Genomic DNA, 27135 nt, shown 5'->3' with positions numbered 1-27135 from the left:
TGGTTTAGGGGTGGGGATCTCAACCATTTACAAGATATTAGAACTTTCTCAAATGGCAGGGGGTCGGGATGACCTCTGGGGACTAACCCTGTATATCATTCAAACCATCTTAGCATGACAAACCAGAATATATATGGTTTAGGGGTGGGGATCTTGACCACTTACAAGGTATTAGAACTTTCTTAAATGGCAGGGGGTGGGGGTGACCCCTGGGGACTAACCCTGTATTTCATTTAATGGGCTTTATCATTTAGAACATTTTCAATTAAAAAGATTGTGTCTATCACAAACGGTTTTCAATTTATAATCATTTGAAAATTTAAAAAAATAAAATCCCATAGGGTTCTATAGTAAAACCCTCTTTTCTTTTTGCCCCTCAAAGTACCCCTTTATAAACCCCATTGCACAAACAAAACCCTGATTGCACCACTAGACATGTTAGTCTAACATATTGTGAAACCCTAAGTTAATCTGACAAGCGGTTTTGGAGAACGGGTGCGGACAAGTTCAAATTTAAAAGTGGCGGAAGAAGAAGAAGAAGAAGAATAATAATAATAATAAGAACTGAGCAAAAACAATAAGTCTTCCCAAACTTCGTTTGGGAGACTTAATAAAACAATCCAAAAAGCATACTTAAAATGGCTTTTTTTAGTGTGGAGACATGACATTGAAAAATAGTCCTCTTCATATGCCTGATTAAAAACTGACCATATCATTGTCTGCATAGATATTTAAATTCTGATGCTCACAACTGAAGAAAATCAAAAATGCTAAACTAAACTTGTCAGAACAAAAATATAATCCATCAGGCAAATCTTTATATCATTTTGTTACACAATGTTTCACTAAAATTAATCTAATTATAACTTGGATGGAGAGTTGTCTCATTGGCACTCATACCACATCTTCTTATATCTACTAACATTGAAGAAGAGTTCAGGATATTTTTCTTTTAGATAATAGGAATGTCAATTAAATGGAACTAGAACCTGTGATGTTTGCAATATACATCTAGTGTATACAGTACCATTTTAACTAGAGAAAAGTGATGAGAGCCATCACAGAGGGCCCCATCAAGTAATAACATAAACGGTACCAGTTTTAATGCACAAGTCGCCCATTTTGACAATTAATGTCTCTTCAGTGATGCTCGAGGACAAAATATTTGAATATTCAAAATCTAATTCATATGTTGAAGAACAGATCAAACCAAAAAGGACCTTAAGTACAGTCAAATCTGGACAAGGAATCAGTGCTGTATAACAGCAAATTTTAATCAAACAATATCCATATTTTCATGCCAGTATCTTGTATTGGCTACTGGACTGGTGATACCCTTGGGGACCAACAATCAACCAGCAGAAGTATCAACCCAGTGGTAGTAATATAATACAAACTATCAATTTTAATGCACCTGATGTGACCATTAGTTGTTAACTTCTATGTCATTTGGTCTCTGGTGGAGAATGGTCTCATTGGCAATCATAACCACATGTTCTCATTTTTATATATACCCATAGAAAGCAGAAATTTACTGATGCCCTATTTATTCATTCCCAATCTCCAAGGGGTTTTACAATTGGAGAGCAAAAACAATTTGTGTACAAATGCAAAGGGTGATATAGTTGAATATGTTCTGGACCATGACTTTTAATGTACAGTTTTCTTCCTTCTAGAAGTGGCAAATAATCATGCCAACTTCATTACCCAATTCATTATTTAGAACACGTTACTAAGTTGAAAAACTTATGTCTAATCCATTTGTCATTTTTGAACAATAAAATATGTTTAAACTCTAAAAAAAACATTACCCAACAAGGGGTTTTAAAGTTGGAGAGCAGAAACTAGTTGTGATGGACAAATGCATGCACCCTCTTATTACTAGCGGCTTTCCACCAAATAATTGGCAGGGCACAGTTAATCAAACCATGCAAAAAAGAAATGGATAGACAAAACAGGTGGAGTGACTCTATAATTGATATGCACCTTATACAGTTTGCAATTTTTTTATTTTCTTCAGAATGAACATTTTGAATGACATTTATTCACATGTGATCATACAGTATTATAAAGTTTATAAGATATTTACAATGATATTTCCCTTACAATGTCATTGCCTTAAAAAAAATCAACATTAAAAATAAAAAGAATGGTTTGTAATACATCATGCTGTAGAAACTGTCAGAAAGTTTACATTATTACATCATTACATCATACAAAGCAGCATTTATCTAGCAAATGCTGTATTGTGCCATTGACTACTAACCCCTTATGTACTAAATAATTCACATTTGTTCATATAGTTTATTGGCAATTTATGAGTAGATGATGAAAATATCAATAGATGATCAAACCATTCCCAAATTTCAATCTTTATCTCCCTTCTCTTCTGGGGATTTTGATCGTGACTTTGAAGCCTCCTTACGGTCTACACTGGGACTTCTGGATTTACTTCTACTTCTACTACGACTTCTGCTTCTTGAACTTTTACTCCTGCTGCGGCTCCTGCTTGCACTTCTCGACCTTCTTCCTCTTGACCTGGATCTGCTTCTACTTGGAGATCTTGACCTTAAATACATTTTATTCTATGATTAATTTTTTACCCACAGGCAACATTTTTAATTTGTGATACCTCAAAGTCAAAATGAGTAACAAGTGAATCAGTACACGTTGGGTATGATTGTCTTCAGTAATTTCAGACCCGAAAGATAGTCATCATTTTCACTTGTTTGAATACTTAATTCATTTAAATATTTTATAGCAATGTGTACTTCACTATATCTTGTGTAAAACATAAAAAGGATTACCAGAATCATCAAAAATACACACCCCCACCCCTTTTTTTTACCCATTCTGTCGTAAAACTAAAACTAGAGGCTCTAAAGAGCCTGTGTCGCTCACCTTGGTCTATGTGAATATTAAACAAAGGACGCAGATGGATTCATGACAAAATTGTGTTTTGGTGATGGTGATGTGTTTGTACATCTTAATTTACTGAACATTTTTCCTGCTTACAATTATCTCTATCTATAATTAACTTGGCCCAGTAGTTTCAGAGGAGAAGATTTTTGTAAAAGATTACTAAGATTTACGAAAAAATGGTTAAAATTGACTATAAAGGGCAATAACTCCTAAAGGGGTCAACTGACAATTTCGGTCATGTTGACTTATTTGTTGATCTTACTTTGCCGACATTTATCGTTTTTTACAGTTTATCTCTATCTATAATAATATTCAAGATAATAACCAAAAACAGCAAATTTACCTTAAAATTACCAATTCAGGGGCAGCAACCCAACAAAGGGTTGTCCGATTCATCTAAAAATTTCAGGGCAGATAGATCTTGACCTGATAAACAATTTTACTTCATGTCAGATTTGCTTTAAATGCTTTGGTTTTTGAGTTAAAAGCCAAAAACTGAATTTTACCCCTATGTTCTATTTTTAGCCGTGGCGGCCATCTTGGTTGGTTGACCAGGTCACGCCACACATTTTTAAAACTAAATAACCAAATGATGATTGTGGCCAAGTTTGGTTTAATTTGGCCCAGTTGTTTCAGAGGAGAAGATTTTTGTAAAAGATTACTAAGATTTACGAAAAATGGTTAAAAATTGACTATAAAGGGCAATTACTCCTAAAGGGGTCAACTGACCATTTCGGTTATATTGACTTATTTGTAAATCTTACTTTGCTGAACATTATTGCTGTTTACAGTTTATCTCTATCTATAATAATATTCAAGATAATAACCAAAAACAGCAAAATTTCCTTAAAATTACCAATTCAGGGGCAGCAACCCAATAACGGGTTGTCCGATTCATCTGAAAATTTCAGGGCAGATAGATCTTGACCTGATGAACAATTTTACCCAATGTCAGATTTGCTTTAAATGCTTTGGTTTTTGAGTTAAAAGCCAAAAACTGAATTTTACCCCTATGTTCTATTTTTAGCCGTGGCGGCCATCTTGGTTGGTTGACCAGGTCACGCCACACATTTTTAAAACTAGATAACCAAATGATGATTGTTGCCAAGTTTGGTTTAATTTGGCCACGTAGTTTCAGAGGAGAAGATTTTTGTAAAAGATTACTAAGATTTACGAAAAATTGTTAAAAATTGACTATAAAGGGCAATAACTCCTAAAGGGGTCAACTGACCATTTCAGTCATGTTGACTTATTTGTTAATCTTACTTTGCTGAACATTATTGCTGTTTACAGTTTATCTCTATCTATAATAATATTCAAGATAATAACCAAAAACAGCAAAATTTCCTTAAAATTACCAATTCAGGGGCAGCAACCCAACAACAGGTTGTTCGATTCATCTGAAAATTTTAGGGCAGATAGATCTTGACCTGATAAACAATTTTACTTCATGTCAGATTTGCTCTAAATGCTTTGGTTTTTGAGTTATAAGCCAAAAACTGCATTTTACCCCTATGTTTTATTTTTAGCTGTGGCGGCCATCTTGGTTGGTTGGCCGGGTCACGCCACACATTTTTTAAACTAGATACCCCAATGATGATTGTGGCCAAGTTTGGTTTAATTTGGCCCAGTTGTTTCAGAGGAGAAGATTTTTGTAAAAGATTACTAAGATTTACGAAAAATGGTTAAAAATTGACTATAAAGGGCAATTTCTCCTAAAGGGGTCAACTGACCATTTCGGTTATATTGACTTATTTGTAAATCTTACTTTGCTGAACATTATTGCTGTTTACAGTTTATCTCTATCTATAATAATATTCAAGATAATAACCAAAAACAGCCAAATTTCCTTAAAATTACCAATTCAGGGGCAGCAACCCAATAACGGGTTGTCCGATTCATCTGAAAATTTCAGGGCAGATAGATCTTGACCTGATGAACAATTTTACCCCATGTCAGATTTGCTCTTAATGCTTTGGTTTTTGAGTTATAAGCTAAAAACTGCATTTTACCCCTATGTTCTATTTTTAGCCGTGGCGGCCATCTTGGTTGGTTGACAGGGTCACGCCACACATTTTTAAAACTAGATACCCCAATGATGATTGTGGCCAAGTTTGGTTAAATTTGGCCCAGTAGTTTCAGAGGAGAAGATTTTTGTAAAAGTTTACGGACGACGGACGACGGACGCAGGACGACGGATGACGGACGCAAAGTGATGAGAAAAGCTCACTTGACCTTTCAGGTCAGGTGAGCTAAAAACACAATAAAAAATCTTTATAATGCAGCTACCAACAGGAAGACTACAATGAAATGAAAAACAACACATGTGTCATGTAAATGATAAAATCTGTATTTGTCACTTGTTAATCTAAAATATACCTTATTTTAGTCAATAAAGCTTAATAAGATGCCTTAAGTTTTAAATATGTTGGCCATTTTAAGCATTAATAACAATTTTTTCATTAAATTTTGCTTAGCTATTTACCATTTGTATGCTTGTGTGTGTATATAACCATGTTTGTATGCTTGTGTATATCCTATGTCTTATCTAAGTGTTATGTTTGTAAAAAGCTCAGTGGAGCATTTAAAATTTGTTGTATAATTTGTATTTGTCTTTACAAAGACAAATAATTCAAAACAAGCATTCTGAGAGTATTGCATAGCAATACAGTCCCCTACCGGTTCATTGTACTGGTACAAAATGCTAACTTGATCTATAACTTGTCATGGTGTAAACTATATAACAAATATCAAGTCAATATCTTCAAGCATGACGAAAAAAAGTATGGAAAACTGATTATTTAAGGGAATTTTCTAAGTCCAAGGATCATAACTCTGCACAAAATCATCAGACCGGAACAAAATTCGAACTTGATCTGTAACTTGTTATGATAAAACTATAAACAAATTATCAAATCAATGTCTTCAAGCATGACGAAAAAAAGTGTGGAAAACTGATTATTTAAGTGAATTTTCTAAGTCCAAGGACCATAACTCTGCACAAAATCATCAGACCGGAACAAAATTTGAGCTTGAACTGTAACTTGTCATGATAAAACTATATACTAATTATCAAATCAATATCTTCAAGCATGACGAAAGAAAGTGTGGAAAACTGATTAGCCTGACTGACGGATGGACAGACAGACAGACAGACGGAATGCAAACCTAAAGTTCCTTTCAACATCGTCGGTAGGGGACTAATAAGACATATCAAACTATCCCAATAGATGTAATTTCAAGTTTTTTTTGCAATGTAAGTTCTACAAACCTCCTCCTACTGCTTCTACTACTACTTTTTGGTCTGTCTTCTACCAACTTGATTTTTCTACCATTAATTTCTGTATTGTCTAATTTATCCAAAGCTGCCTTCATATCCGAGTATGAGGAAAATTCAACAACACTGCAAAAGAATTACATACCCACTAAAAAGTTCCTTACAACTCTTTTCAAATGCCAAAGCTTTGCATGAACAATTCTTGTACATGCATTCCTTTAAATGGTACAGCATTGCTGCCAATGTTTTGTAACCCAGTGTTTGCGCTCAAAATCCTCTTAAAATTTAAAAATCAAAAAACAAATTCAGCATTTTTGTCCTTTCATTTCAATTTACTCGCAGGACCTTCTTTAATGCAAGTGATATACACAACTAATACCAACTAAAAGGTAGGTAGGTTAACCCTCCACAAAAAATTCATTTACAGATAATCAGAAGATTGATCATACATTTAATTTCACAAAAAGCATTTTGGGTTCAAGTTTAAAAAAAAACCACAATGGAATATATGTTGATTTACAGACATAGCAGATCCTATCATATGGTATACTGCTCAAGTTATCGGATACTGTGTATTTAATGATGAATTTTGTTGATTGGGGAACCACTCATCTAAATACCCTGAAAAAATTGATCCACTTTAAAAGGAGCAATTTATTAAACCATAACCTTGAAATGACAATTTTCCTGCAAACCAAGAAAATGTATTGCAAGGTATTAAATAAACCAACATTATGCATCCAATAATCAAATTGTATAGACTTACCCTTCATTTTTATGCTGCTTGTGGGCATCAGCATATGTGACTTCTCCTGCCTGTCTCATGTAGTCTTTCAAATCCTTTTAAGTAAATAGTAAAACAAAGTTAGATACATAGTTACAAAATTATATCTTTTCAATTTCCACATTACTTTGCATTATACCTACCTACCTACCTACCTATATTTATACCTTGTTCTTGAAAATGTGTCCGGTTTTATTAAGCTATCACTGTAAATAGAAACTTGCAAATGTCCTGGCTGCATATTAGGGAATGGGAACAACTACATTGCTTGACTATTTTTGGTGTTTTGAATTCAAAGCTCTCATGGAAGGCCAAATTCATGGAATCAATTCATATGCTTGTGGTTGTAAGGCACACTTAATTTTATGTTTAAATTAACTGTTAAATGCAGGGCAAGTTTTAAGTTTTTTTTGGCAAATGTTTGAAATCACAAGAGTAATCATAACAATAACAATTGACACTTAGGATTTTTATATTTTATGGAAACCTATCATTATATAACTGCTTACTAATAAAAGAATTTGAAATTTTACAATTTGACATATTACACAAAGTCTCCAAATCTCAAATTGTTTATTTTTTAATAAAAGCATCAATGACATTGACACATTTGCCACATGAAGTAAATCAACAAAGATCAATTAATCATAACATTGATAAACAACTGTACACTAAAAAGCCTTACAAACACATGCCTCTTCACTTTTTGTATGTTTTGGACAACTTTTGCTGTAATACTTTTCTTCAAAATGTTTCAACATTTCAAATCCATATTGGTATAATTAACATTTGGTTTGAAAGTTCAACAAGAAACACAATAGTTTTTATTTTTACTATTTCATTATACTCTTCATACGTTAAATAGATGTGTATCATTTAATAACAGAATTACCTCTACTGAATAGAAACTGACATCGCCTGAGAGATTATTGAACCCTTGCTAGAGAGAGCTTCAGGACTTCAAGTGTACTTCTGTTTATTTCATCATTACATTGCAGCAGTATTCTACCCTTTTTCTGAACTTGGGAAGATAGCAAGAACTATCCAATCTGGATGTATGGATACCTTTAGCAACTGGCATTCATCACATTTTTTGTTTTCCAAAGATTGACCATGCTAGTCATGTAAAGCGTGATTTTCCCATCCGTGTAGGACCCTCTTTGTCTTCTGAAGGATGAACATCAAGCTAGCTAAACCCCCTCGTCTCACAGTCAACACATCATAAGCAAGAACAAGAGTGAAACACATTGAAGTACCCATTCCTTGTGGCACTTTTGGGGAGGAAGCTGTGATTAGACCCTTCGTCCTTCATCATGCTCCTGCCACCTCACCTTTGAGGGCGCTTATGAGAGAAGACAATACTATTTAGGTATGAAACATGAATATGTAAAATGTCACAACCTGTATATTCCTTTAAAATGTTGCAAATATTGAATATATTTACACTTTAACAAATGATTTCTGAATTTCTTTCAATAAATTGAAAGAAAAGCATGGTACAAAAATTTATGACATTAATTTCACAAGACTGATAAAACATTATCACCTTATAAAAATAACAGCTGTTTTTAATATACTTTTTGAATTTTTTTATTTGTGTTGATCTTAAAAGGAATATAAAGATAGTGAAAAGTGTTCAATTTTGTGTTGAACATTAAATGATTTATTAGTTTCTGTCTTGGTTCATTATATATATAAAGAGGAAAACAAGTTTGATTTTTCTATCGATGACAAGGTCTAGTATCTTCAAAAATTTTCTCAAGACTCTAAAATCTATTGAGAGTAAATAAAACAAAAGCATAGATAACATGAATTAGGATAACCATAAAGATTTTGTTTACAGATATAACAAACATACCTGCCAGCTTACTCTTGAAGAAAGGTTTTCTACAATTAATCTGTACTCTGTTCTTGCAGGCGGTCCATACCTGTAACAGAATAGTTCCTATACTTCTTTGCTAGAAATATTAACTCTGACATCAATAATACATTGTTTATGCTATTCATGTTCCTCTCACCATATTTTTGTTGTTAAATCTTTCAAAATTACATAGTGCACTTTCAAGTACTTTTGCTTCTTTCGGAATCACAGAAATTTTTATATTAACTTATTTCTACACCCGTGTATCATAGTTTTGTCTTTAATTTAATACTCCTCATGCTGTAGATCTTTTTCCCAATGCTTGTAGTTTAAAGGTTAGGTTGGATTGCTACTTTATCTGTATGAATGTTTGCTCAAGCATTGTAATTAAGATTGACATCTGCAATTAATAGATAGGCGGGGCTTCAGCTTGTATACATTATACTTAAATGTTATTGGATGTTAAGTATAATGCAGAGTATAATGTATACAAGCTGAAGCCCCACATTTCTATTGATTGCAGATGTTAATCTTAATTACAATGCTTGAGCAAACATTTATACAAATTAAGCAAGCAAGCCAACCAAATCTTTAAACTACATGCATTTGGAAAAGAGCTCTAATAGAACCAGCAAGTTACAAGTGAATTTAGAAAATATTAACCAGAATTCATTAGTTTCTGCAATGGTGAATTATACTAAAATGCAGACCCACATCCTGCAAATCTATTAATACAATTCTTCACTGTTAATAGAAAATTATTAAAAATAAAATGCTCGCTGGGGGCAGCTTGATACGACCGCAGAGGTCGAACCCTGAACAGTTGGGGCAAGTATGGACACAACATTCAAGCTTGATACAGCACTGAATTTGGATTGTAATTAAATATTTGACACAGCATAAGTTTCTGACACAGAATGAAAGTGGTCTAAGAACTTAAAAAATTTTTAATTTACCTATTCAAACCATATCATTATTATTTGCTTTTATATATAAATCAGAAATAACCAATTTAAAATGGAAAATTTTAAACAAAAAAAAAAGGAAAAAAAAAATCCCCACCCCCCCAAATATTTTGAACCCCCTTATGATTCATCACCCCCAAACTCAATCCCAGCCTTCTCTTTGTGGTATGGTACCTTGCAGTACAATTTCAGAGAGATCCATACACTTGAACACAAGTTATTGTCTGGAAACTAGAAAAATGCTTGTTTTTTGGCCCCAAATTCCTAAACGTTTAGGGCAATTACCCCCAAACTCAAACCCAGCTTTCCCTTTGTGATATGGAACCTTGCAGTACAATTTCATAAAGATCCATACACTTACACACAAGTTATTGTCCTGAAACTAGAAAAATGCTTTTTTTTTTTGCCCTTTTATGGCCCCTAATTCCTAAAATTTGGAGAATTACCCCAAAATCAATCCCAGCCTTCCCTTTGAGGTATAGTACCATGCAGTACAATTTCAGAGAGATCCATACACTTGAACACAAGATATTGTCTGGAAACTAGAAAAATGCTTATTTTTGGCCCCTTTTTCCTAAACTCTTTGGGTAATTACCCCCAAACTCAAACCCAGCTTTCCGTTTGTGATATGGAACCTTATAGTACAATTTCATTAAGATCCATACACTTACACACAAGTTATTGTCAGGAAACTAGAAAAATGCTTGTTTTTTGCCCCTTTTTGGCCCCTAATTCCTAAAATTTGGAGGCAATTACCCCCAAAATCAATCCAAGCATTCCCTTTGTGATATGGAACCTTGTGGTACAATGTCAGAGAGATCAATACACTTACACACAAGTTATGTCTGGAAGTTACAAAAATGCTTATTTTTGGCCCCTAATTCCTTAACTGTTGGTACCATAACCCCCAAAATCAATCCCCACCTTCCTTTTGTGGTATTGAACCTTATGGTAAAATTTCATAGAGATCCATTCACTTTAACTAAAGTTAGAGTGCGAAAACTAATGTGTCTTCGGACAACGACGCTGACGCCAACGTCATACCAATATACGACCACAAAAATTTTTTTGCGGTCGTATAAAAATTACTTGATATTTAGAAGAAAATAAAAATTTTGCCATTTCTTAAGGTGCATAACTCTAGAACGGTAAAAGTGACGCCACCAAAATTCAAACTTGATCTGTGTTTTGTGGTAATAAGCACTGTGTATAAGTTTCATAACATTTGGTTGAGGCAAATTAAAATTAGAGAACGGAAACGAAAAATTCAGCAATTTTTCCATTTGTAAAGGGGCATTACTCTAGAACAGTAAAAGTGACGCCACCAAAATTCAATCCTTGATCTGTGTTTTGTGGTAATAAGCATTGTGTATAAGTTTCATAACATTTGGTTGAGGTAAACTCAAGTTAGAGAACGGAAACCAATTTTGGGATGTACAGACGGACAAGGGTAAAACTTAATGCCCCCACCGCTACGGCGGGGTCATTAAAAATAAAAAAAACCCTACAGTGATGAGGTGTCCCACAACTGAAATAACAAGATATCAAACAGAAGGACTAATAATAAGGAATCTGCTTACAAGAGCCAATAATTTTCTATGTAAAATATATAATACTGTACCTGTCAGCACTGTTGTTCTGTCCAAAGCCCCTTCTATAACTATAATTCAAAAAAGTCATTGTTAGATAATACCACATCATTCATTTACACCTATATTAAAAGCAAATTTTTGCACTTTTATTCTTGAAAATTTGTAATTTAAAACTACATTCTATTAGTTACTTTTTTTATAAAACATGGAATATCAGTCAAGATCTTACAGTATCTAAACATTTTTTCCTGTTTATGACTGATGTTGTAAAATCAGATTTTTCTCAAAAAATCTTTTAGTCTTGTATTCATGTATCAAGTAATGGTACTAAATCTTTTAGTAAAAATGAAATTTATGTAATATCAGGTCACATGACAAGAAATCTATGGTATTCAATTTAAATTAAATGACGTTTTTCTCAACAAAATAAAATAAAATTTTGAACATCATCAACAGTATGCTTTGCCTTGAAGAATATTGGTTAATTTATGTACATCTTACATGTACATACTATATGACCTCAACATAAACAAGTTTTGTCTAATAAGATTGATTGATTTTTGTTTGCTTAATGTCCAATGGCAGTTATTTCATGCATATGTAGGACAATATATATACATATACAACCCATACACAGTATATATAAATATTCAGGGATGTCAGAAACTTATTCATCCGTTATCATGTTATAAGTAGCATACAGTAAAAAAATTCTGTTAAAGATAAGCTTCAATTTGTAACTGACTGTACAAAAGAAAGCTCTCCCAAGATAAGCTGATCCAAATTACTATTTCTCTAAATATTAATTGTTCACTGTTTTGGTGGCAGAAAAGGGACTGTCTGAATGTTCTACTTAAACCCAATTCATTCTTATCAGCCAAAATATTGATCCATTACCATGGACTAGTATATCAATGAAATACTGTGCAGATTGACTAACTTCTTAGGTACAGAAAATAATAAGTCGGTAATGTGTCCATGGGACACCGATGATGCCTCCGCTTGCATATGACGTTATAAAGGGACATAACTCAAGAACTGTAAAAGTGATGCTACCCAAATTCATACTTGATCTAAGTGATGCTAACCAAATTCATACTTGATCTGAGTATTGTGGTAATAAGCATTGTGTATAAGTTTCATAACATTTGGTTGAGGCAAACTTAAGTTAAAGAACGGAAACGAAAAAGTCAGCAATTTTTCCATTTGTAAAGGGACATAACTCTAGTAGAATGGTAAATGTGACACTACCAAAATTCAAACTCGATCTGTGTTTTGTGGTAATAAGCATTGTGCATAAGATTCATAACATTTGTTCGAGGCAAACTAAAATTAGAAAACGAAAATGAAAAATTCAGCAATTTTTCCATTGGTAAATAACTCAAGAAAGGTAAAAGTGAAGCCAGCCAAATTCAAACTTGATCTGTGTTTTGTGGTAATGAGCATTGTGTTTAAGTTAATAACATTTGGTTGAGGCAAACTAATGTTAGAGAACAGAAACCAATTTCAGGATGAAAAGACGTATGGATGTACGGACAGACGTGGTTAAAACTTGATGCCCCCTCCGCTATGACGAAGGCAAAATAAAATGCTCCGCTGGGGCGCAGCTTGATACGACCGCAGAGGTAGAACCCTGAACAGTTGGGGCAAGTTTGGACACAACATTCAAGCTTGATACAGCACTGAATTTGGATTGTAATTAAATATTTGACACAGCATAGGTTTCTGACACAGAATGAAAGTTGTGTAAGAACTTAAAATTTTTTAATTTACCTATTCAAACCATATCATTATTTTTTGCTTTTATATATTAATCAGAAATAACCAATTTAAAATGGAAAATTTTAAAGAAAAAAAAGGAAACCCCCCCCCCCAAATTTTTTGAACCCCCTTATGACTCATCACCCCCAAACTCAATCCCAGCCTTCCCTTTGTGGTATGGTACCTTGCAGTACAATTTCAGAGCGATCAATACACTTGAACACAAGTTATTGTCTGGAAACTAGAAAAATGCTTGTTTTTTGGCCCCTTTTTGGCCCCAAATTCCTAAACGTTTAGGGCAATTACCCCCAAACTCAAACCCAGCTTTCCCTTTGTGATATGGAACCTTGCAGTATAATTTCATAAAGATCCATACACTTACACACAAACTATTGTCATGAAACTAGAAAAATGCTTGTTTTTTGCCCCTTTTATGGCCCCTAATTCCTAAAATTTTGAGGGAACTACCCCCAAAATCAATCCCAGCCTTCCCTTTGTGGTATGGTATCTTGCAGTACAATTTCAGAGAGATCCATACACTTGAACACAAGTTATTGTCTGGAAACTACAAAAATGCTTATTTTTGGCCACTTATTCCTAAACTTTTTGGGCAACTACCCCCAAACTCAATTCCAGCTTTCCCTTTGTGATATGGAACCTTGTAGTACAATTTCATAAAGATCCATACACTTACACACAAGTTATTGTCATGTTACTAGAAAAATGCTTGTTTTTTGCCCCTTTTTGGCCCCTAATTCCTAAAATTTGGAGGCAATTACCCCCAAAATCAATCCCAGCATTCCCTTTGAGATATGGAACCTTGTGATACAATGTCAGAGAGATACATACACTTACACACAAGTTATTGTCTGGAAACTAGAAAAATGCTTGTTTTTTGCCCCTTTTTGGCCCCTAATTCCTAAAATTTGGAGGCAATTACCCCCAAAATCAATCCCAGCATTCCCTTTGTGATATGGAACCTTGTGGTACAATGTCAGAGAGATCCATACACTTACACACAAGTTATGTCTGGAAGTTACAAAAATGCTTATTTTTGGCCCCTTTTTGGCCCTAATTCCTTAACTGTTGGTACCATAACCTCCAAAATCAATCCCCACCTTCCTTTTGTGGTATTGAACCTTATGGTAAAATTTCATTGAAATCCATTTACTTAAACTAAAGTTAGAGTGCGAAAACTAATGTGTCTTCGGACGACGACGACGACGTCATACTATTTATACGACCACAAAAATTTTTTTGCGGTCGTATAAAAACAAAGCATTGGTTGATGAAGTTTGTCCAACCATAAAATACAGTAGACTACTGTTTGTCATGCAGCACTGAAGTTTGTCTTACTTATCTCTTCCTCCTCGTCGACTACGTGGTGGAGGATAGTCCCTAAACCCCCTATCTCTACCACCATCACGTCTATCATCACCTCGAGGAGCTCCACGAGCATGCTCAACAGTACATCTGAAACGATATAAATCTAAAATAAATTTGGCCCTTACTTCGTCATCCATGAAGGTTGCCTCAAATTCCCAGAGTTCCTGTAATCACTTTCATGTGAATTGTTTTTATTTCACAAGGTGCCACGAGCATGTTCTTAACTTAAAAAATCTGTAAAAATCAAGTAATACATATTCACATGTTTTCTCCATTTTTTTTTTTTTTTAAATAAAATCGATTCTTCTATTTTTTTAAGCATAAACAATTGATTTCAACAAAAGGTTCATATAAGTTCTGCCTTAAAACTTATCACTTTTTTAATATTATGAAAAGTATATTTAAATTAAATAAATAAGTTATGATTTTACAATTTTTGAACATAAACTAAAATTACCAATTGTAAACATTGAAAGTTACAAACCTCCTTTTCTCAAGGTAAAAAAAAAGTTAATATTATTAATTAGCAATTCATAAATTCAGCATCTGAATACCTTTCTCCACACAAATCTTTCCCATTTAATTCATATATAGCATCATCTGCATCCTTGTAGTCTTCGAATTCCTGGAAATAATATATTGTAATATGTTTATCATTTATAAAAATCATTAGCCATGGAATTTCATATGCAAACCTCCCATTGCCTATCCAGCCTATAAAACAAGAAGTTTATAATATTTCTTTATTTTATGGTAGTTTGTCGAAATAGTTTAATATGTCTGGTCTCAGGCCAATAACTTTTATCTTTTCATGTGCCACTAATCATTTATAGTTTCACTGGCATTCTTCAAGGAACAGAATAGAGAATTGAAAGGGTGAATGTGTCAAAGAGACAACAACCACACCAAAGAGCAGGAAACAGCCCAAGGCCACCAATGGGTCTTCAATGCAATAAGAAAACCCCGCAACCAGAGATGGGATTCAGCTGGAACCTAAACAATATTGAATACTAGTTCAGGAAATGGATGCCACACTATACTACCTAACATACAAATGAACCTAAATTAAATAAAATGCTCCGCTGGGGCGCAGCTTGATACGACCGCAGAGGTCGAACCCTGAACAGTTGGGGCAAGTATGGACACAACATTCAAGCTTGATACAGCACTGAATTTGGATTGTAATTAAATATTTGACACAGCATAGGTTTCTCACACAGAATGAAAGTGGTCTAAGAACTTAAAATTTTTTAATTTACCTATTCAAACCATATCGTTATTATTTGCTTTTATACATCAGAAATAACCAATTTAAAATGGAAAATTTTAAAGAAAAAAACATACATGTGATGGACTGTGAAACTCAGATCAGGAGATTGGAAAATTTTGGTCAGGAGATTAGGACTCAGATCAGGAGGTTTTTAATCGACATAAAGTTTGTCGTAAATGTAACCGTGTGCTGTAAAAATTGTCTTTTAAAGTGTGTTTTCTTCAACTTTCAATCCGAATGTATTATGTATTATGTTTATAGTACCCTTGTACTTATAAAGTTTCTTTATCTTAATATTCTACATGTTCAATCTAAGATTCTTTTTTTTTAGTATGTTCTTTAAATTATTCAATTCATATCTTTTATATCATTATTCTACAGGACAAACATTGCAATCAGATCATTTGTTTACCTATCTGCTTTTGCAGTTAGATTTTATTTGAATAATCAGAAACTCATTTAAATTTTGAACATGGGTCATAGTTATTATATGAATTCAATTTAAGCCTTGAAAGAAAGTATAGAACCCTCAAATAATTTTCAAATTATTATTTTTTGATTTGTCCTAAGACATTTAAAATCATTTAATTACCATCCTTTTATGATTATTTGTTCAATTTATATTTTATTTATATTCTTTTAAAAATTTACATTATTTAAAGGAAAGTAACTTAAAACAGGATAAATCAGGGGAAGTAACCCAAAAAATACACAAAGTTTTTATTACACAACGGCAGTTAGCCTGAGGTAAAAATCGTTGATTACCAGTATGTTTGACACCCAAGCTGACAAGTGAAGCCATATAATTATGCATGTTAATTGATTTACAGGTAAAATATAACTTCAGGTGATGTCAGTTACACCAGATGTCTGAGATGATATGTTGGGCAGATTTCATACACAGGATTTTTTTCTCTTCAACGCGAGGTCGGGAGGAGACCACTGAAAACGGGATTATTGTACTCCCGTCAGGAGGTTTACATGTATGAAAAAAAGAAAAAAAAATCCCCCAAATTTTTTTGAACCCCCTTATGATTCATCACCCCATTGGCCCAAACTCAATCCCAGCTTTCCCTTTGTGGTATGGTACCTTGCAGTACAATTTCAGAGAGATCCATACACTTGAACACAAGTTATTGTCTTGAAACTAGAAAAATGCTTGTTTTTTGGCCCCTTTTTGGCCCCAAATTCCTAAACGTTTAGGGCAATTACCCCCAAACTCAAACCCAGCTTTCCCTTTGTGATATGGAACCTTGCAGTACAATTTCATAAAGATCCATACACTTACACACAAGTTATTGTCCTGAAACTAGAAAAATGCTTGTTTTTTGCCCTTTTATGGCCCCTAATTACTAAAATTTTGAGGCAATTACCCCCAAAATCAATCCCAGCCTTCCCTTTGAGGTATGGTACCTTGCAGTACAATTTCAGAGAGATCCATACATTTGAACACAAGTTATTGTCTGGAAACTAGAAAAATGCTTATTTTTGACCCCTTTTTGGCCCCTTATTCCTAAACTTTTTGGGCAATTACCCCCAAACTCAATTCCAGCTTTCCCTTTGTGATATGGAACCTTGCAGTACAATTTCATAAAGATCCATACACTTACACACAAGTTATTGTCATGAAACTAGAAAAATGCTTGTTTTTCGCCCCTTTTTGGCCCCTAATTCCTAAAATATGGAGGCAATTACCCCCAAAATCAATCCCAGCATTCCCTTTGTGATATGGAACCTTGTGATACAATGTCAGAGAGATCCATACACTTACACACAAGTTATTATCATGAAACTAGAAAAATGCTTGTTTTTTGCCCCTTTTTGGCCCCTTATTCCTAAAATTTGGAGGCAATTACCCCCAAAATCAATCCCAGCATTCCCTTTGTAATATGGAACCTTGTGGTACAATGTCAGAGAGATCCATACACTTACACACAAGTTATGTCTGGAAGTTACAAAAATGCTTATTTTTGGCCCCTTTTTGGCCCCTAATTCCTTAACTGTGGGTACCATAACCCCCAAAATCAATCCCCACCTTCCTTTTGTGGTATTGAACCTTATGGTAAAATTTCATTGAGATTCATTCACTTAAACTAAAGTTAGAGTGCGAAAACCAATGTGTATTCGGACGACGACGCTGGACGACGACGACGACGACGACAACGACGCCGACGTCATACCAATATACGACCACAAAAATTTTTTTGCGGTCGTATAAAAACCTTTTTTTTCTTACTCGCCAAATTAGCGAGCAGCTTTGGCAATTGACTTACTCTTGGGACTAGCCATCTTTTCCATGCATAATTATTGTATGTAATAAAAAGATATTATTTTATGATTTGATTTGATTTTTGGTGTTTTAACGCCACTTTTAAGCACCGCTTTTGGGCTATTTCGTGGCGGCCAGTTTTTATTGGTGGAGGAAGCCGGAGTACCCGGAGAAAACCACCGACCTTCGATAGGAAAACTGACAATCCTAGTCAATTAAGATTGGAGTCGAGTGCACCCGCACGATCGGGGTTCGAACTCACAACCTCAGTGTTGACTGGCTAGTGATTCCAGTAGTAACTACTTAGACCACTCGGCCACCGAGGCCCCTTATTATTTTATGTCATGTAAGTCTACATACAAAATGTATGTACTAATGAATATTATTTTAAATCTAGTAACTTGACAAATTAAATTACTATTTACATAAATATTATTCTCAGTTATACATGTTATAAGGGAGCAATCTATTTTATCTTTCGATTACCTGTGGAGGTGGGTACAAATCTATCATATAGGTTTTAACCACAAGTCAAAAGATTTTTTTATGTAATGACCAGACCTTATAATAATAACAAATACTGAAGTTATTGAGCAACCTCTTCTATCAAAGTTGTCATGATTGTGATTATCACATTTTTATTGAATGAAAACAGGAAAAATTACACTGTGTGTACAAGTTCTGCACTAAAGGTTTTTTTTTATATGTTTAGTTTTTTAGTTTTGCTTTTTCTTTTTTATTCCTTTATTTTTTTTATTATTAAACGCTAAAAACTTGTCCATATTGAAATTACTATATCAAAATTTGCCACAAGAATGACCAGATTGAACTTGTTGAACATTCAGAGAAGTATTAATAAACAGCTGCGCCATGAACGCATGATACACCCGTCACGTTTTCAAAGAATAAAGTTCAATAACTTCCCAATGTCATATCAGAAATTTATAAAAATCCAAAGGGAGGTTATCTTAATAGATATAAGTCAGTCACCAAAGTTTAATGAAAACTGCTCATAGCACTTTAGGGATTTTGTCCGAAAACTTGATAATCACCCCTTTTTTATGAATAAAATCTCATAACTCGGAAATGTAAAATCTATTTAAAATTTATAAAAATCAAATGGGAGCTTACAACAATAGATATAAACAATTCACCAAAATGTCATGAAAACTGCTCAAAGCATTTTTGAATTAATGTCCGAAAACTGGAAAATCCCCCTTTTTGTAATGATAAAACCCCATAACTCGGAAACGTAAAATCTAAAATGTATAAAAATCGAAAGGGAGCTCATGTCAATATATATATAAACAATTCATCAAAGTTTCTTGCAAATTGGTGAAAGCGTTTTTGAGTTATTGTCGGAAAATCCCCCTTTTTGTAATGAATAAAACCCCAAAACTTGGAAACGTCAAATCTAAAATTTATAAAAAACGAAACGGAGCTCATGTCAATAAATATAAACAATACACCAAAGTTTCATGCAAATTGGTTGAAGCGTTTTTGAGTTAGTGTCCGACATGTTGACTACAGACGGACAGACAACGGTATAATATAATTCGTCCCATAAACAGGCGTACATGTATAAAAACGGCTTTCAAATCTGGTTAACAAATACAATGTCCATCCTGTATTTCTCTTAAAATAAACATAAATGGACCATAGGAAGATAAACATATTATAAAATGTGTTATTTGTGACCCATTGATACCCATTTATGTCAATAAAACATTTATTTCAGTCACGTCAAGAAATGAAATCAGTGGGATCATATTTTAAGTTTTAGCATGCTACTTCAATGATGTGTCAAGGTCGTCATAATAATGTTTTAGCTTGCCTATCATGATCATGACAATTAATAAATTGTCAAAGAGCTAGGAATATCATTGTCTAGTAACACTCCACATTGAAATTGGTACAACAGACTTAAAATTCATGAACCTTTGACAATTCAAGGCCTGGCAACTGTCAAAATTTTTCAACTGGCCAGGGAAATATCACTCACGACATTGGTGAGTTCCCAAGTATCAGTGCTCGCCATATACGTTTCTTATTGGCCTTTGGGGAGCGGAGGTTTCACACAGTGCACAAGACTAACAGGCTAAAGGCTCCTGACTTGGGAGAAATCTATTTTCATTTCATTTCTCTGCCTTTATCCTTGTTCCTAAATTTTCCAAAGAGGAAAATAAGGAAAGCGTTTACCTAACAGTTCTTGGGATTTCAACATGGTGAATGCATTAAGCTACAGTTTAAAGCAATTCAATAACAAACTTCTCCCATAATAAATGCTGAAACTGCAACAGACTTGTTATTTGGGAAATACCAATAAAGACAACTTTTTCTTTGTGAATTAAACTTTTACTTTATATAAACAGGCAAAATTGCATAATTAGTATACATATCTCTGCAAAAGTAATAACTACACTTCAGAATTTATGTTACACACATAACTAATAATTTACAATAATATGTAGATGTTACAAGTATACTGTAAATACAACTTACAACAAAACCATAACCATTTTTCAACATGACATCTCTTATTTTTCCATAGCCTTTAAAAAATCTTTCAACATCTTTTTCTCTTGCATGATGTGACAGTCTGCCAAGATATACTCTTGTTCCCATTTTGAATTGAGTCTGAAAAAGAACAAGATACTAATGTATTTTTTCATGTTTCATCTCTTATTGAGATATTTTTAATCCACATTTTTACACTTGAAATGGCACATATTCATGAAACATGATGCAACTTTTCCAAATGAGGAATAGCCCTTATCTAATTTACTGACATTTCACAAGCATAAGATAAATGAAAACTTCTAAAAATTCACAATTTTCAACTTTTTTGTAAACCAAAATAATTTTGAGGGAAGAGTCAGACTGGTTGAAATTTTTGGATTTTGTAAAAAATATTGCTAGCTGCAATTAATCAAGTAAAAGATAATTAAGGCATAAAATTTTTGTCAGTATCTATGTTGATATTTATAAGATTACGAGATTCATCTCAAGGAATGTGGAGAGAAGAATAAATAATCAGTTTCTTGAAAAGTCATAAACCAAAAGTTGCTTGTGTTCATATACACAAATGCATTCAGTGTTCTCCCCAGGATTTTTTTAATAGCGCAGTGGTAAGCTCAAGATATAAGATTGATTCACCTTTCACGTTTCAGACGTGACGTTACATTTATACTGCCACGTTAGTCATATTATATTAAATAGACAAAGACCTGTATTTTTAAAAATATCAAGGTTGCAACCAGGGCTTCCAAAATTATTTTTAGCAAGCCGGACATTTTATATATTATCCCGATTTAATCCCTTAAGACAAAATAAACAAAAGGCAATTATGGTAATCAGTTGCCGAGTTTGCCATCCCAATGATTGACAATAAAAAAAATACGATATTAAACTTTCTTTGATTCAAATTCGAAGTTCTGACATAAACTGTTAAATTGGCAGTGCATCATTCGAAGTGTGCAACATCAGCGTACTTATATCTGCCTTAGACTCTTTATTTGTGCAAAATAACGTTGTCAAAAACTTTACTTTCGTTTTAAAATCTAATACCGGATGTTATATTGACAATGGTAAAACATGGACCAGAGACGGATATGTAAATTCCGTGTACGTTTGCAAAGCATGAATGAGTGTAAGTAGCTCTTTCTACATTATTTCTTCAAGAAAAAATGTGGATAGTGTCCACATGTGGACACAGATGATGACCCCGCTTGCACATCATATAGATTTAAAGGGACATAACTGAAGAACGGTAAAAGTGACGCTACCCAAATTTGAACTTGATCTGAGTTTTGTGGTAATTAGCATTGGGCCAAAAAAAAATATATGTCTGTTTAAGGTTACATACTTTAAAATAAAATGCTTCGCTGGGGCGCAGCTTGATACGACCGCAGAGGTCGAAACCCTGAACAGTTGGGGCAAGTATGGACACAAAATTCAAGCTTGATACAGCTATGACTTTGGATTGTCATTAAATATTTGACACAGCATAGGTTTCTGACACAGGATGAATGTGGTGTAAGAACTGGAAAAAATTTAATTTACCTATTATGGTGGAATCTCCATAAACTAAATTGTTTGTTAATTTCAATATATCAAAGAATATGTAGAATTCAATGTTTGATGTAATGTAATAAAGTTGAAATTTGGACCGTTTTTGTTCAATGTGGACCAATTTGGTAACATGTATAAATAATCAAAAATCTAAATACATGGGAGCCCATTTAAATACATCATAAAGGTATTAAAATAGAAAGTGACATCATAGTCATGGCTAAAAATAAACAAAAATCCTTAATCAGCAACATTTAAAGTAATATCTAAAAATAAAATTCCTTTGTAACCATAAAAGCCCATTTAAATACATCATAAAGATATTAAAATAGAAAATGACATCATAGTCATGGCTAAACATAGCAAAAACCTTAATCAGCATCATTTAACAGTAATATCTAAAAATAAAAATTTCTTTGCAACCATAAAAGTAAAATAGAAAATGACATCATAATCATAGCTAAAAATAAACAAAAATTTTTTTTATTGGCAAATTTTAAATGGAGTTTATTATACTAAAACAATAAATTTGCAACCATAAACATGATAAAACCCCATTTAAACACATCATAAAAGTATTAAATAATTCAACTACATCATAAGGCTATAAAAATAGAAAATGACTTCATAGTCAAGGCTAAAGGTAAACAAAAAACCTTCATCAGCAAAATTTTATATTGGCAAATTTCCAATGAAGTTTATTACACTAAAATTGTTGGCAAATTTCCAATGCATTTATTAACAATAAAGTTATTGGCAAATTTCCAATTTACATAATTTAAAAGCAGTGTAGATGAGATATTTAAATGAGTTTGAATTACCAACCTTACACTGCTTTTAAATAATGTTCTTTACTCAATTATTTGTCTATTAAAATAGAAACCCTTGTTTTTTAACCTTTTTTCCCCTTATTCCTTAAACATTAGAGCACACTAAAAAAATCCTTATTTTCGACCAATATTTGGCCCCTTATTCATAAATGTTTGAGCAATTAACCCCAAAACTCAATTCCTACTTTCTCTTCGTGATAAAAAATAACTAACTTAAAATGTAAATTTTAAACAAAAAAAAAAGGAAAAAAAAAAATTACCCCTTTTTTGACCCCCGCCCCCCTTATGATTCATCACCCCACCCCCCTTTCCCCCCAAACCAAGCTCAATAACAGCCTTGCCTTTGTGGTATGGTACCTTGTAATATAATTTTAGAGAGATCCATACACTTGAACACAAGTTATTGTCTAGAAACTAAAAAATGCTTATTTTAAACCCCTTTTTAGGCCCCTTATTACTAAACATTTTGGGCAATTACCACAACACTCAATTCCAGCTTTCCCTTTGTGAAATGGAACCTTGTAGTAAAATTTCAGAAAGATCCATACACTTACACACAAGTTATTGTCATGAAACTAGAAAAATGCTTGTTTTTTGCCCCCTTTTGGCCCCTTATTCCTAAAATTTTGAGGCAATTAACCCCAAAATCAATCCCAGCATTGACCCTTTGTGATATGGAATCTTGTGGTACAATGTCAAAGAGATCCATATGCTAACACACAAGTTATGTCTGAAAGTTACAAAAATGCTTATTTTCGGCCCCTTTTTGGCCCCTAATTCCTTAACTGTTGGTACCATAACCCCCAAAATCAATCCCCACCTTCCTATTGTGGTATTGAACCTTATGGTAAAATTTCATAGAGATCCATTCACTTAAACTAAAGTTAGAGTGCGAAAACCATTGTGTATTCGGACGACGATGCCGGAGACGACGACACCAACGTCATACCAATATACGACCACAAAATTTTTTTGCGGTCGTATAAAAATAGGGTAGGTAGGTCGGTATTTTCATTTTATTTTTTGTGACATGATTTTGAGTCATGCCGTTTCGACTTGTTGTGGTTCGAGTTGTTCATGGGCAGAGTTTACCCGTATTTTTGATGATTGGATTATTTCCCTTGGAAAAAAAATGGCGGCAAAGTGTTTATTTCATCACACGAGTTGCGAATTTCCTTAAAACAGCTGTCATCATGGTCATATTCACGATTGTGAACATTGGGATGTATCAGGCAATTGATTTATATCATTTGCAACACTAACTTCGCTTTTGACACGAGTTCAGTTTATTTTTCACTTTACCACGGAAATAAAATGACTTAGGGTCGGCACTCAAAAGTAGGGTAGGTCGGGTAACCGTAAACAGACATACATTTTTTTTTGGCCTTGTGTGTAAGTCCTATAACAATTGGTTGAGGCTAACTTAAGTAGAGAACAGAAACTTAAAATTCAGCAATTTTTCTATTTGTAAACACGCATAACTCTAGTCTAGAACGGTTGTGTATAAGTTTTATAACATTTGGTTGAGACAAACTAAAGTTAGAGAATTCAGTAATTTTTATGTTTATAAAGGGACATAACTCAAGAATGGTAAAAGGGTCGCCACCAAATTTCGTACTTAATCTGTATTATGTAGTAATAAGCATTGTGTATAAGTTTCATAACATTTGGTTGAGGCAAACTAGTACGAAAACGGACACAAAAAATGTGTACTTGGTTTTGTGGTAATGAATATTGTGTATAGGTTTCATAATGTTTGGTTGGGGCAAACTTAAGGAACAGAATGGAAACTAAAAATTTTGCAATCTTTCGATTTATAAAGGGGCATAACTCAATAATGGTTAAAGTGACACTACCCAAATTCAACTTGATCTGTGTTTTATCAGTGGAAGTCAAAATTAAACATTGCATTGTATAAAGCATTGATTGTAGTTGATTCAACTATAGTCATGGACAAAGGAAGATAACTCCAATTTTAAAAATAACTTGATATTTACAAGAAAATAAATGAGGCAAACTTATGCTAGAGAATGGAAACTAAATATTTTGCAATTTTTCCATTTATAAAGGGGCATAACTCTAGAACGGTAAAAGTGACGCCACCAAAATTCAAACCTGATCTGTGTTTTGTGGTTATAAGCATTGTGTATAAGTTTCATAACATTTGGTTGAGGCAAACTCAAGTTAGAGAACAGAAACTTTTTTCGGACGTACGTACAGACGGACAAGGGTAAAACTTAATGCCCCACCGCTACGGCGGGGGCATAAAAATGCTAACATATTCCAAGAATCATCTTATAGAAACCTTTTTATGTTTACAGGAATACATTTTTTTTATTATTAAAGATGAGTTATCAATAAAGAATTATATTTGCCAATTGAAACATTACCACCACCTTTAAAGATTGTATTGGAAAACTTTTGACAGTACTAGTTATAGTACATTTTCCCTCCAAAATTGTCACCCTGTTCAACTTCCTGTTCCTGTTTACATGTTGACATAATGGCTGTTTCTATGAATCATTAAATTCTATTACAAATCCAAGCCATCCTCTGTTAACATTGATTTAAAATAATATTTAATTATTATCTATTGAAATTTAGAAAGTAAACTCGATTTTTTGTATTCATTTTCAAGATTTTGCGTTTTGTTTACCCTTTATTGGATTTTGATAATAGCAATGCAAGAAAAACGTTATCACCAAATACCAGCTTGTAATGAATCCCTGACCTTCTGGAATGCTTCCCTTAAAGCAATGCAGGTTCAACATTTATTTGTAAACACTACACAATAATGAAATAATTGTATATGATTCAAAAAAAAGGACAAGAACATGTGGTCGGAGAAAGGGTAAAATCCTTAAATACTTATGAAGTGTTTTCCTTGGCAATACTGCAACACTAAAAGGGCCTGGGGAGAACACTGACAAAATTTTGGAATACTTTCACTAAATCCAAAATTAATATGCTATAAATAGAGAGCTAAAATGGTAGAAGGTGGATTTGGCCCTGAAAAATCTTCAACAACGTGGTAATTCAAAACTTCTCTTAACATAATCTCATGAGAACATGCGAGTTACGATTAAAAAATAAAAATAAAATAGTCTGTTCTCTGCATTCTGATCAGAAATGACACATAATTTATGGGACTCAATTAATCTTTAAATTTTCAAAATTCCTCATGACTAAGAGTATAATAATAAATCTAGAAACCAAACTCCATAAGATTTGAATTGATGGACAAGAATTTCCAGATAACATAAATTCAACATTCCAGAATATCAGGGCCTTTAAATTTTATTAAATTCAGTTTGTAGATTTACAGTGTTCTCCCCAGGATTTTTGGATAGCACCAGGGTAATGCGTGTGAACAGCTTGGTGAAATGATTCATACAATCAGTTGTGTCGCATGGCGTCGCTATATTTCTAGTTACTGCACTTTTTATGTCTCTTGTTTTGTTTTAATACTGTGGTACTGTGTTATGTCAGAATATTATTTGTTAAAAAGACAAATAAACAGTTTGTATACTTTTAATATTTTTTAAAAATAAATAAAACATGATTCATTACATAATATTCATCTAAATTTAAAGTAATTAAATCTTTTATAAAATCCATGATCAATAAAAATAAAATATCATTCAAACAGGAACATATATGTTGTTAGATATACTGTTCCCAGATTCAAAAGAGAACAAAAATGTTCAATTTAAAAAACTTTCTAGTTTCTATGTGAAAGGATTCCTGTCATAAGGAGATATAAAATTAACAAGAACAAAATTGTGTTATAATTTGAACCAGTTTCTATCTTAAATTTTAATAAGAAGAAATTTTTCATAAATTTTAAAACATTTTGCCATAGATTTGAACATGTAAATATTAACCTTTCTTGTCTTTGGTGATAATCAAACATAGATACAGACTTAATACTGCACTGACATCTAAATCTTTATTTGTTATGATCCATTTAAAAAGAATTCCTAAATTTATCTTAGGTCTATAGATCTATAAGTAACCATATTCAATGTCAACAACAAAGTCTCCCTATTTTCCCGCCTAAATGACAGGAAGTAGATATAAATAGATTTAACATGTGCTTATGGATTAAATTTGCAAGATCACTTCTGTTATTCATTAATGATCATAT

At 33.1% G+C, this 27135-nt stretch overlaps 1 protein-coding gene and 1 long non-coding RNA gene across 2 annotated transcripts in view; one reads left to right on the top strand and one right to left on the bottom strand.

Moving 5' to 3' along the window:
• Positions 1–1987: 1987 nt before the first annotated feature.
• The window catches only part of LOC127698618 (serine/arginine-rich splicing factor 6-like), a 29310-nt gene continuing 4162 nt past the window's right edge, over positions 1988–27135 (bottom strand). Inside the window, exons 2-9 of the mRNA XM_052202174.1 lie at positions 20590–20724; positions 15103–15173; positions 14519–14635; positions 11431–11469; positions 8842–8911; positions 6966–7039; positions 6194–6325; positions 1988–2568 (exon numbers count right to left, since the gene is read on the bottom strand). Coding sequence (XP_052058134.1) covers positions 2367–2568; positions 6194–6325; positions 6966–7039; positions 8842–8911; positions 11431–11469; positions 14519–14635; positions 15103–15173; positions 20590–20712 — 828 coding nt within the window. The 5' untranslated portion in view covers positions 20713–20724 and the 3' untranslated portion in view covers positions 1988–2366. The remainder of the gene's footprint in view (positions 2569–6193; positions 6326–6965; positions 7040–8841; positions 8912–11430; positions 11470–14518; positions 14636–15102; positions 15174–20589; positions 20725–27135) is intronic.
• LOC127698632 (uncharacterized) overlaps positions 9622–27135 on the top strand; it is a 60119-nt gene continuing 42605 nt past the window's right edge. Inside the window, exon 1 of the long non-coding RNA XR_007980920.1 lies at positions 9622–9651. This is a non-coding gene — a long non-coding RNA (uncharacterized LOC127698632). The remainder of the gene's footprint in view (positions 9652–27135) is intronic.

The sequence above is a fragment of the Mytilus californianus genome, unplaced genomic scaffold, assembly GCF_021869535.1.
Source record: "Mytilus californianus isolate M0D057914Y unplaced genomic scaffold, xbMytCali1.0.p SCAF_4, whole genome shotgun sequence".
NCBI lineage: Eukaryota > Metazoa > Mollusca > Bivalvia > Mytilida > Mytilidae > Mytilus > Mytilus californianus.
Note: the sequence above shows the minus strand (reverse complement) of the source record. Positions and strands in the feature narration are given on the sequence as shown.